This window comes from Notothenia coriiceps, unplaced genomic scaffold (genome assembly GCF_000735185.1).
Source record: "Notothenia coriiceps isolate Sejong01 unplaced genomic scaffold, NC01 NC01_scaffold00020078, whole genome shotgun sequence".
In the NCBI taxonomy this organism is placed as follows: domain Eukaryota; kingdom Metazoa; phylum Chordata; class Actinopteri; order Perciformes; family Nototheniidae; genus Notothenia; species Notothenia coriiceps.
This window is the reverse complement of record NW_011352779.1, coordinates 152184-165482: the sequence shown is the minus strand read 5'-3', so window position 1 is coordinate 165482 and position 13299 is coordinate 152184. Positions and strand designations below refer to the sequence as shown.

General features: G+C 38.7%; 1 protein-coding gene across 1 annotated transcript in view; it reads left to right on the top strand.

Moving 5' to 3' along the window:
- Window positions 1-6120, top strand: part of LOC104952464 (voltage-dependent calcium channel gamma-4 subunit) — a 13302-nt gene extending 7182 nt beyond the window's left edge. Inside the window, exons 2-4 of the mRNA XM_010779285.1 lie at window positions 2209-2292; window positions 3278-3418; window positions 4034-6120. Of these exons, the coding sequence (XP_010777587.1) occupies window positions 2209-2292; window positions 3278-3418; window positions 4034-4572 (764 nt within the window). The 3' untranslated portion in view covers window positions 4573-6120. The remainder of the gene's footprint in view (window positions 1-2208; window positions 2293-3277; window positions 3419-4033) is intronic.
- Window positions 6121-13299: the final 7179 nt, after the last annotated feature.

Sequence of the window (13299 nt, the reverse complement as noted above, 5' to 3'; positions counted from 1 at the left end):
TGATTTGGAGAAAAGCGTCGCTAAATGTATGTAAGTATAGATAGAGAGCCCGCGGTCATATTTCCGAAATGGACAAAAGAAAGAGACTCCATGAATGTTCAGGAAGGTATTAGCGTGCTAAACCGTGTTGAACGAAGAGAGTCTGGAATGGTGGGGAGGTGTCAGACTGAGTGTATGTCCTGGGTTTGTTCTGCCCTATGGGGTCATCATGACAGCGAGTCACCGAGCCGGCCGCCGGTAATACCGGGTCAATTTGAACCCCGGTGGCCGGCTTAGGCTATAAACAACTCTCGGAGTTCTAGTGTTAGAGGAAATGGGTTGAATGTTACCACATAGTAACGTCAAGATAATTTAGCTATAGCGTCACTAAGATTTAAACCAACTCCAATTTAAGTGTGTGTTCATCAACAAAGCCCAGCCATTCATCTACGTTGTTCTGATGTTGACTTCGATAGATGAGTATGTCAGTGAGAGAATTAACTCGATTTAGAGACTAGTTTCCAGTCCATTGATAACGATCAGGATCTCAGGATGATGCAGAGAAGAGATACAGCTGCCCAGAAACAATATGTGCTAACCCTGATCAAACAGGTAATGATTGAAGCTCAAGGTACAGCAACTATTTAGCGTCTCAAGATAGTACAGTAAAAGTAACGTGTGTGATCAGTAAAGTGTTCTGATGGCTACTTGATAGATAGTAAATCATGAGCAGAGATTCAATCTATTTTTAGTGTATTTTGAGTTGCAGGAAGCTTAAATGAATTAAGTCAAGTCATTTTATTTACGCATAGTGAAACAGTGTTGCGGTCAGATAATTCGTCAAAAATCACTCCTAAATTCTAACCCTATCCATCTATTCCTTGACTCGATGAGTGAAACTCACAGGGGTAAGGATAGTGGATAGGAGAAGAAAAAAAAAAAAAAGATTTAGGGAAGCAGACTGCGGTTAACTTTATAAAAAATCAAGAGATCCGACTGCAATTTCACTAATCTGACGCGGTTATGAGCACGCAGCGTACGTCATTGGTGGGCGGTCTGCCTGCTGTGGGAGAAATTATGGAAACTACACGTTTTCTATACCCAAAACCAGACTACACATGGATGTTTACATAAGAACGACGCGGACTCATCTAGAAGACTCTGCCCGTGGCTCTGATGGCTGTTGCTTTTTTCTGTGAAGCAACAGAGAAACATTTCTTCATGACCAAAATTGGAATTGAAATAAAAAGGAAAGTGGAAATTATGCGCGTCACCTCCTCTCCCTCCGGTCCACAGTAATACCAATGATCCCAATACTTATGATGAGAAAAATATACTTCCCCGCTAGCTGGGATGTATTTATTATAAACGTTAGTCCTTAACATCTATCACTGTGTATATCACCATTCAAACATCTTTTAAAAGTTGAAACCCCACACAGCTCAGTGAAATGTTGACTTTATTTGATCATTTCAGTAAAAACTAACGTTCTTATTTCTCTTTTTGATTATAATACTGATGAATGTTCAAAACAAAGCACTTTGGCAACTTACCACATGTTTTAAAATGCTTAATAAGCACCGTAACTTTCATGATATAATTTCTCCGTCATAATCGTTTGTTTCCGTGAACGGCCGACTGTTGTGTGACGCAAATGCTGCGACTGCAAGGCATTGTGGGGCAGCATTTTCTCCTCTCCTTTCGGTTAGGGAGGTCCAGTGGTTCCTAAGCTAAAGGAGGTTATAAAGGAAGTTTGAAACCTCCTTTCCTTTCATTTGGAGAATTGGAACGGCACTTAACATGGCTGCCACTGACGTACTTCCGGGTCATTTCACTTGGTTAGGAAGGTTCCTAAGCTAAATGGACTATTGGAACGCAACCTGGGTCTTTGAATAGAAGGTGTCTGAGGGCTTGAGAACTCCAGAATCTCAAATCCACAACACCATGTCCTCAGATGCTGTCTGACATGGTTAGAGGTGAAAACAAGCCAGTTCAGCATTGGTTTAGATATTATTTTACAAGAAAAAAGTCAATCACTTTTTTCTCTCATGATCACAAACGCTTCACATCGATTCGCTGGATGGTCAACCTTTATTTTCTTCTATACCTTCTACCATAATTGGAGAATTTCATGCCTTGCTCCATTATTAAGACTGTGTTGTTATTGTGTCCCTGCACAGGCTGTTACTGCCATCCATCACATTCTGTGTGCTTTTGGCTACTCTACAGGTATCAACAAAGGAAGCTGTTTTCGGATCAATCATTTTCCAGAGGATAACGACTACGATACAGACAGCTCCGAGTACATCTTACGTAAGTCATCGCAACCTCTTCATCTTCAAACACTTAAACCCTTAATCCTCTTCATCCTTTCTTCGAGTGGTGATGGAGTTATCACAAGGGCACTTAATGTATCAAGACATCTCTGGGCCTCCCCCATAAAAGTCTGATGTCATGACAGTAGTTGGAGCTATGGAGGTGATGAATGTGTTGTGTGCAGAAGAGTAATAGGTCTAAAATGTGGCTTTACTCAAATAATTGTTTTAAAACTATGGGTGGTTTAGGCTATTACAATTCAATCCATCTATCCATGTTCCTTAAGGTTCCAGGTGAGCCTTACTGTACAAATTACGTTTGGCATCTAGTTTGATGCCCTGTGTCCCAAAGCAACTGTTCCTATCTTTGCTGTTGTCTAAATTGATAAATTTCAATAAACCCTCAACCCATGACTGTTAGTGTCATGGAAATGAACGTAAGCTACTCAGGCTTTAGTCTCTGTGGAAGCATCCATCTGTTGAACCCATGGCAGTGATTTAGTTTGCCTCCACAGGGGTATTGGGATCAGAAAAAAACCGTATTAACTACATCATGTATTTTATAATGTTTTTGAAGAATACTTGGACAGTATTATGTTGAAGGACTGTGCATTTGAACTAAATGTGTAATTTTCAGAGTTGTGTATGTATTGTTTACCTCTTTTAAATATGTTAAATGCATCTGCCTCTTACAATGTATGCAAAGCTGATACAAAAAAAGTATTTACAGATTGCATTACATCCATGGTTGTTTGCTAGCAGTCTTCTTATTTGATGTATTTGCTGCTCAGAAGGTGTACCTGCATATGTTCTGATGTAACTGCCACCTGTTGATAAGTGACATAGTGTGAAAACCATTGGTAGGAATGTGCATAGTGTATATGTAAACAAATAGAGGACTGACTCCTAGGAAAACTGTCATTTTAAGTGATGTGTTTCTTCAATCTTACTCACAAGGAGGCTTCACTGTCTCTTATGAACAGGTATAGTTCGTGCATCGAGCCTTTTCCCCATTCTGAGCAACGTTCTGCTGATGTTGGGGGGCCTGTGTGTCGGGTTCGGACGCTTCTACAACAACAAGAACAACATCCTGCTCAGTGCTGGCATCCTGTTTGTGGCTGCAGGTAGGAGCAGTTGCACTACAGATACAGTATATACACACAAGCTGCTGCAACAACAAATACATTATTTGCAGTACAACAGAAAGAAAGACATCGAAGGACAAAAGCACAAAAGACATCAACTATGTAAGATGTACACTTCTGTCTTGGCAAAAAAAGAAATACGTCTGGCTTTGCCTTTTTTTACACAAACCCAAAAATAAAGTGTACATATCTTACACTCTTGAAGCAAATCTTGCCTTAACCTTGAAGCTATTGTTTTCTTTAATTGGGAGTGACACATTTTGTTTTGTTGTGAAAATCCAAAAGAGCATCTCAGAAGTAAAAAAAACTGCAGGAAAGGTGTGAATATTAAACTCACGTTCTTGTTAATGACACATTTTTTAATAAAGATTATTCTGTCACCCAACAAGGAATAAATATCACTTGTAAAGATAATGTTATCAGGTGTTGAAGGGGATAAAGTTATACTGTAGATTAGGAGGGTTGTCTAATGTGTGACTGCATCTTGATGATACCGTGCTGTCATTTTTTATCATTCACTTAACGTATGTGCCTAAACATTATACATTTTACAGCTTCTCTCTATCTTCATCTCTCCTTTTCTGCTCTCTTCAGGCCTGAGTAATATCATCGGCATCATCGTCTACATCTCCAGCAACGCCGGAGACCCGAGTGACAAGAAAGACGAGGATAAGAAAAACCACTACAACTATGGCTGGTCCTTTTACTTCGGCGCCCTCTCCTTCATCGTGGCTGAATCAGTGGGTGTCCTCGCTGTCAACATATTCATCGAGAAAAACAAAGAGACGCGCTTCAGAGCCGTACGCAACTTCATTAAAGCCACTTCCTCTTCTTCACCATACTCTCGCATTCCAAGTTACCGCTATCGACGAAGGCGCTCGCGATCCAGTTCGAGTGACCCGTCCCGCGAGCCCTCTCCAGTGGGGATGAAGATCGGGGGAGCATGCGGAGGAGAGTTAGGGATGGGTCTGCCGATGGGGGACATATCCCTGTACTCCCGAGGTAGGGACACTCTGAAGGGAGCGACCGCTGGGCCCTACAGTCCTGAGAGGGACTCTAGATTTTTACAAGTCCACAACTGCTTCCAGAAAGATCAGAAAGATGGAGGAAACAGAAGGACCACGCCGGTATGAGGTTAGGAGTGTTCATTGGAGTGTCAAACATAAGGGTTTGATGGAACACATTGTACATTGATGAGATAGGAAGACAATTCCTCCCCGGTCCGGACAGAAAACTGTTTTTTATTTTCCTTCTGGAGAACAATTCCTGTGTTTCATTTAGAGAACGAGGATATAACTGTTTTTACTCTATATTTCAGTGTCTACAAACTGGATGCAAACAATTGAAGTGTTTATTTCTAAAATGTGAAATCTGCTATGTTGAAGCAACTTACTCCTATTACAGAAAGGACAAACATTTCGTAACTGTCATTATTTAAGGATAAGGACCACCTAAATAAATTAGTGCTAAAATTGACATTTTGTTCCAATTTATTTCAATTTAATGAAAGGGTAAAACATTCACTTCAGGTTGTGGATGTGTGACCAGGCCCTCGAGTTTATACAGACTTGATGCTCAATATGATATAGATTCTGAATATTGAACTTCATGTTATTATTTTTTCTGCTAAAATAGCTGTATAGTCTTTTGGAAATTGACTTATTTCTTATATTCCAAGACAAACAGATGTTTTTCTCCAAAATTGTTTGTTCAATTTAAGTGATTATTGTGATCCTTTGACTATTATTGTATTATATTTGTTTGTAAATCAACACAACTGGTGCTAACTTAATCTGTACACCTTTGTTAGCCTTTTCAACTTCCATTTAAATAATTATACTGTATCTCAATAACCTCTCTGAAGCTTGTGCGTGAGTGTATGTGAAATGTATGTTATGGCTCTGAGACACTGCCACACTATGACAAAAATGGATTTATGTAGATATCAACTAAATGAACATGGCACACAGTAATGTCAGTACATTCCAGTATGATGTGTTATGTGTTAGTGTGAACATGAATTGTGCTGACTGTGTAGTTTCTCTCCATTCACTCAGGGACATTGTATGGAACAAATCAATCTTGCTTTCAGAGATGTAGAGATTATCACGAGACAGAACAAATGTCTTTGAGTAGTTTTGTTTTTCATACCTTAGCCTGTGTGTAAAAACAGAGGTGAGATCGCACTGTACGTGTTGCTGTAAATTAACATGACACTTGTTCCTGCAATTACTGCCTTTGTGTTCAGAGGGTTTTTCATCCATATTTAGCTAATGCAAAATCATATTTAAAGTATTTCTGTACTGTTCTGCCCCGTGTCAATAAGAAATGTTCGGTAAAAGTATAACTCCCAAGAATCTTTTTTAATGTGACTTGACACCTTATTCAGCTTGACGGGCATTGAAAAAAAAACTGCTACATGTGTTTTCAAACAAGAATATGATGAAATCACAAAATAACGAATAAGTGTCCTGTTCCAGGATACATGAGACCAAATCTGCGTGAAACATAACATGGTTTTAATGGGTTTATTTAATCCAGTAAGTTCTTTTTAAAGTTAAGTGTCCTATTAACAGATTGAGCCGTGTTTGATTGATACTGGGGTTTTGTATTTCCAACTAAGCAATATGATTTTCACAAACACAGTTGATGCAATTAAAGCAAATAGTCACGAGTATTGTGTGACATGAAGTCCAGAGAGGTCCCAGGAGTGACATGGTTGGACGCATGGGAATGCTGAGGCCAAATATCTTGGACAGCTAACCAAGGAACTCTGACCAGAATGATTAAACAGCTTGTCACGGGTCATGAACCAGTCAGTCAGGACTCTTTACATTCAAATACTTGACTGAAATTACTTGATCCAATAGGCCAATCTTCTGCGAGACAGCACAACAGCGCTGTATAATCTTCCTAACTGCTCTGGGGTAAAGACAGACCGACAAGATTAAAAAGTATCTCGATGCATAAACTTGCTTGAGGAAAATTGCAAAAATCAAAGTAAAATTGGTCAAGTATTTTAGCCAATGACGCCGGGCTGATGGGCTGCTATGCTCTGCTGCGAGACTTCATGGCAGACTGTCAGGCAACCACAGGGTGTAAAGGGAAAACAGCATCAGCCAACTTAATGCTTGATTGAACCAACAGGCTCACAAATGTTCATCCAGACTTAAAACACAAATGTTCTCCAATAAAGAGCTGGAGGAGTGGGTTTGTACGTGCGTGAAGATTTGGAAGAAACAGTTAAGTGACTGATTCTTCATACAGTACACACTTGACCGGGTTCCATGTTAAAGTTGCAGTTAGTAATAATTTATTTAATTTGGTTGTTGAATTAGTGTCATGGCGGTTACCATATTTAAACTCATAGTGCCATGAGAGGGCTTGTAGTCCCAGCTTTAGTGGTTATTTATGTAATTGATGTGCAGAATGTACACTTAGAATAGATTTATATTTCATCCTGGTGTGTGTGATGTATCTTTGTTATGCAAATCGGGTTTGATGATCTTGTTTCCCATTCCAGCCTTAATTTGATCTTTTCTTCGCCACCCCTCTCCTCTGTCCATCCCCCAAGCCGTTAAGCCCTGTGAATTTGGATGCCATGGACCCTCACTGATATTTTCAGCCAGAATAAAGCTGCGCCCACATTCATGTCCCGCTGCACACCAGTGAGATTTATCCTCCAGTAATTGAGAGGGAAATGGCAGGGTCACCTCTCCCTGCAGTCACAGGACTGTAGCCAGCTTGTTAGCCTCGGTACCTCGCTGTGCAGGAGGAGAAAAATAAGGCTTCAGGTCTCAACTCAGGTTCTGCCTTTGTAACTTGATTTGCTGTGACCAATGGTTTCGCATCGGGTCACACTTCAGCTATGTTTATACTAAACCTGATATGCCCAATGCCATAACAAATCATTTGCTGCCAGCAAATATTTAAAAAGCAATTCAACAGCTGCAATTTTTATGTTACTGTTCAACAATATAGTTACACTCATTCCTTGCCAATTTTTCAATGTATAAAGAAATTGGGAATACATTTTGTTTCGAGAGAAGAGAGAATGACAGCACACTGTTGTTTACTTGCAACTGAAATATAATTTACACTAGATTAGATTTTCTTCCATTGAACAATGACTTAACCAACTGACTTTATTTTAAGGCTTTTAAAATGTAACATATTATCTTTTTAAACTTTCATAAGACTGACGGACGAGTATTATATCGAACTGTTAAAGGGCCCATGTCATGGCCATTTCTACTGATCATAATTCCATTGTTGAGGTCTACTAAAATAGATTTATATTGTGCAATTTTCCAAACTCACATTAGTTTCTCATACAGCATCTCTGTATAGTATGTGTATTCACTCTGTCCTAAACGGCTTGTTGGAGCTCCTGCCCCCCCCCCCCCCCCCTCCCTGTGAGCCCAATGTGCTCTGATTGGTCGGGACGTTGCGAGGCTCGTTGCGAGGCTTGTTGCTGCGATCTGCTGTGAGGAGCAGACAGGCTTCCGGGTCGGCGATGCAGCGAGAACAAGCGAAACTCATCCTGAGTTACAGGGTGTATTTTGAGGGTTTTTGACTCTGCAGACCGTTTACATGCATAAAAACCTTCATAACACACAAGGGGACGGGTAATAACCGGAAAAGCATGACATGGGCCCTTTAAGTACTGTCACAACACCATTGATGATTTTATATGAGGCAATCACTCTCTTATCAGCAGTACATGTTAGTTTAATATTATATGATTTCATACTGTTTCCTATCACATGTATGGAGAGGATACAGGGTGAGTGTGGAAGCCAGATGCCATTTCCTTCTGAGGGATCCCTCTCCACGGGGGTTCCCTCTCTTCCCAAGTTCACTTTGAAAATGTAGAGTAGCTGAGACTCCTCCCAGCAGTGGGATTGATTCCTTGCTCCCTGTTGATTTATCGGTGCCACACTGTTGATCCAGGAAGCCCAGGCATCCATTAACATGACATTTGCCACGGTGCTAAGACTGGATATAGCCAGCAGCAGTCGGAGCTTAACCCTTTTCATGTGCTATCACACATGAAACACAACAGACCGTCGTGGTGTAGTGTCATAACTAATGATTTTGCAATGTCTCCAAAAATACAGCTTTTCTGATAAGAGTTGAGAACATCCCTAACTGTAAACCTGTAGCTGTAACCTAGGTAACTGTTTAAACACGCTATACACGAGAAGGGAATAACTCCTCAGCTCATGAAATATATATTTTTTGTCTTTATGAATCATAGACAAAGTTAAAAAAATACAAATGGCAAATGCAGGTGTAGATAATATTTAGCGTTTTAAAGGCCCTTTCATTACAAAGTGTGTATTTTAAATAATTTGACCTCATTTCTTTTTTAATTTAAAGTGAGGATAATGATGAAAACATTTTTCAATTCAATAATTATAATTAAAGTAATTAATGTGAGAATTTTGCAAAAAATGTTGCATTCTTTAAAGTTTTTTATTGTTTTTCATTGTTCATTATATATTAAATCATTTATTTTAAGTCATACTTGTATGATGTATAATACAAGCCTGTAAATACAAAGTGTCTTTAAATATTTCAATGTTAATTTTGCTTATAAATGACTGAAATAAAAAAACGATTCAATGGAAATTCAAAATCTGTATGATCTTCTTCAAAGCATAAAGAGTGCTCTATTTGATTATGAAATATGTGATTACTGTCCAACATGATCCACCAAAAAAAGCCCTTAAAACTTCAGGACTTTTTAAAACGCTGATTAATAACAAGCAAGTCATGTTTCTTCGTATTGCCCATAGAGCTGCAGAGATCAATGAACTAATCAATTACTTACCAACTATAAAAGTGTTCAGCACCTACTTTGATAAACCATTCATTGGTTTGTGTAATTTTTAAAGAAAAGTTAGATTCCAGCTTCTTGGATGTTAATATTTATTGATTTATTTACTCGTGTGTGACAGATATCTATATGAATTTGAGTTGTAGAAACATTGATCTACATTTTCACCATTTTCTGACGGAAAGAAATAATGAAAAATGAAAATAATCACAAGTTGCAGCCCTAAATGCAGAGAATCAAACACATAACAGCTTAATGGACTTCACAGACTTAACACAGCTATGGTTTTAACCCAGCAATAGGTCTCCTAGAAAAAAATTAAATAAAACTGAAAGTCTGACAACATGGGATTAAATAAAAAGGGGGAAATGGAAACTTCAGGCCAGACTTCAGGATCGTGAAAGCCAAACAGAGGAAGTGGATGGTTACAGTGTCATTGTCTCAGTGAGCATAATTCATGTTTTCAACTAAATGCAATCAGGATTATACCAATACATTTATCATCATTAGAAAGACTACAAATACACACATGTTAAACAAGCTCATGCACACCAAACTTTTTGATAAATGAGATTGTCACACACCAAAAGCCTTTGTTGTGGGTAAACAGCATTTGTTTTGTCTAGTATCAGGCAGAGGCTCATCATTTGACATCTTCCTATCAGCCGAGGAAAACAAAATACCTTAAAGACGTGCAAATCCTGCATCAAAGAAAGGTAATAATTTCAGGAACCACAATTTCCAAGTGCTTTCTTTTTAAAGAACATTAAAAAAAAAACCGCTTACATTAAAATGGTCAACTTCAGTAAGTAAGTGTGATTCGAGATAAACTTGACAATATTCAAATGGTCTTGTTGGAAAGTAAGCTTTCATTATAATTATCCAAAAGCTGAATAATGAACTTCTTCTGTTTGCAGTCGTTCATCAGTGCCACGTTCAGAAATAAGATCTTTACATAAACTTGACCACAGATCACCGCCAGGTGACTTAAACACACATCAACGTTCTCCAGAAGTAATTAATGACTCTTTGGAGTGTTACATTGGTGCGTTAGAGAAGCAGTCCTTCTAAGCCACAATCACTGTATGCTTGTGTCCTGTGTGATTACAATCAATAGAGTTTGTTTCCACACCATTAGCCCCCAGTAAGAGCTTATTTCTCTTGAGGATTCAGACTTAAAGGCCCTGTGAAGTGCATTTTTTTGCGCCAAAATGAAATGGCAGTTTCATTCCTTACATATCATTGTGCCTGTTCATGGCTAAAATAATTTTTCATAATTAATGAATGAATGAATTATTAATTGTGCCGTCTGAGCCTAACGGAAGTTGCAGACGATAGTGGCTGTGACGTCACAAGATGTACCCAGTTGTGATTGTAAACATGGTGGAGAAATGATTGATTTGGACAGCTTTTCGGACAGGATAGATGAGGAAAGTGATCAATCTGGTGCACTTTGAGGGCAACATTAAGAGATTTATGGATACAGCTCTCAACACTCATATGAAACATATATTTCAATAATCAAAAAACATTGGAAGGATTTCTTAACCTATTTTATACAACTAATATTACATAGATGGAAATATTTGTTTACATAGATGACCAAACCCACTGAGATAACTTAGGCTACAGTTTACCTCCCTGAGCTGACGTTATCTCTCTCAGTCCCACAGGAGAGGACTCTCCCTCTCCTTATTGTGGAAACAGCTAATCTCCGTTAGCTCCGAGCTAGCACCAGATGCTAACGACAACCCTGTAACTCTCTCAGTCTCTCTTTCTCTCTCTCTCGAATCGACCAGTGGCCTTTATTTATCATGATCAATGAACGAATCTACGAAACAATGACACCAGCCAGGCTCACCTTCATCTTTTGGGAACAGAAACATCGCCACTTCGGCAGACTTGACATTACTACAGCCAGCGGCAATGCATCGTTTCACCTGTGTTTTTCCTCCCTCTTTCTTCACTGTCGCCTCCATTGTCAGGTTTTCTCGTTTGGGAATCACTTCCAGTCGACTCCGACACACTTTCCAGGAAAATACTAGCTCAAAAACGTTGAGAAATTCGACTTTGAAAAAGAGAAAAAAATGAACGGTGGTGAATGTAAACAGTGCGGCGGCGTCCATCTCGTGACGTCACGCAGTAGATCGCAAGCCACGCCCACGAAGGCGAAGGTCGACTGCAGATTTCCCCGGCAAATTCAAAACTCGTCAAATTCGTTGCTATTCCAACATCTTTTGATATGGGTTCCAATGGACAATTTTTGTCATTACTATACATATTAGCATAACAGATCATGCACAGGTGCACACTTCACATGGTCTTTAAAATAACAGCTCCAGTGTGGCTGCCCTAATGCAACGGTCAGAGGTTGAAGAAGTACCTTTCTGTGAGGTCAGAGGTCATGGCTCCTAAGTCATTATGTATGTGTTATCAGTCAGAATGATGGTGAGTTGGGTGGAGAAAGGAGTTGATTGAGGGTTTAGTGTAAACGTTTATCTGGCAAGCATTGGTCAAACAAGTACTCAGATCTTTCACTTAAAGAAGTAGTAATACCACAGAGTAGAAATACACTGCTATTAAGTAAAATGATAAAAGCATTAGCATCAACATGTACAAAGTGCAACAAAGTGCAAGTACTCATTGTGATTTGTATGACTTTGTTTGGCATACTGTAAAATTGCTTCTCAATGACATATACGATGCATTTTTATGACGTATTTTTAATGACTTTAAAGGAATGTTATGACAAACTGTATCGTGGCGTTTATTTTTATTTGACTGCAGAGTAATGTCTTAATCAATCCATCACTTATCTAAATGTATGAAGAATAGAATAGTATATATCTTCTTATTACTTTACATGTCTTGGTCATATTTCTGTCACAAGTATTTGGTACTGACAATGATCTGTGTCAGCTGATTGGTATTACTGGCAGTTTCCTGGATGCAGTTTAAAAACCAGGAATACACTTGCAATAAACCAGTCTTAAAAACATTTAAGAGGCATGTCCCCACCGCCAAAATAGATTGGCATGTTGGTAGTAAACAGTAAAAAGCCAAGGTGATGGCATCACACAGTGGTGTCCTATATATGCCAACAGTAATTCAAAGGCGGTAAGGGGTCTTTCTAGCCTACAATAGTTCACATAGGGTGAGAGCCAAGTTGATTCGAATCATGTATGATGGTATTTTACTTCTTGGCTAAATTGGTCCTTCATTAAATCAGTTTAAATCACGTGAGTAGTCTAGCAAGTTTTGAACATTACCTCTTTAATCCAAATGACGTGTTATTATCTAAACTACCTATTTTAAAGTGAAAGAATAGTACAATTGTGACTGAAATGATTAACCAAAAAATAAGCTTTTTGAATTTGATTTATTCAAAGAGGAAATACTCTCTGGGACACTCGTGGGTCGGTGATGTTGACCGAAAGATTATCTCTCAGCAAAAGACTACACATACAGATCGTAGCTTGCATCTGTAGGTATTCAGTGATTTCCAGAGCACTATTTTGTTGCCGTCACAACTTTTTTACTTTCACTGTTGCCTGTTCCCACACTCATGAGGAAGTGGGTCATAATTCTTTAAAGAAATTCAAAGTGGGCCAAGGCTTAGAAAAGATAAACAGGGATACTAACCCTTATTTACTGTGGGGGAGATTTGAAAGGCATAACCACATTCTATAAGTGTTTTCTTGAAATCCAAAGTATTTTTTCTTGAAATAATAATGATTTGCACAAATATTTTCTTCTTCTTTTACAACAACAGCAGGTCATTTTTTCTTGGTGAATTTTGTTGGGTTATTTTTCTTTCAACTAGCCACATTTTTGATGGGATGATGTAACACTTAGACATGAGCTCTTACAGTGCAGTGGTTAAAGAAATTAATACATCTCTGGTTAGCACAAGAATCTAAGGATAAGGGATTGTTTTCCAACTCACAATTTTTCCCAAACTGTGAACATTATGCTCTGTTATACAGCAGACATTAATGTGTCATAGTAGGATAGCACA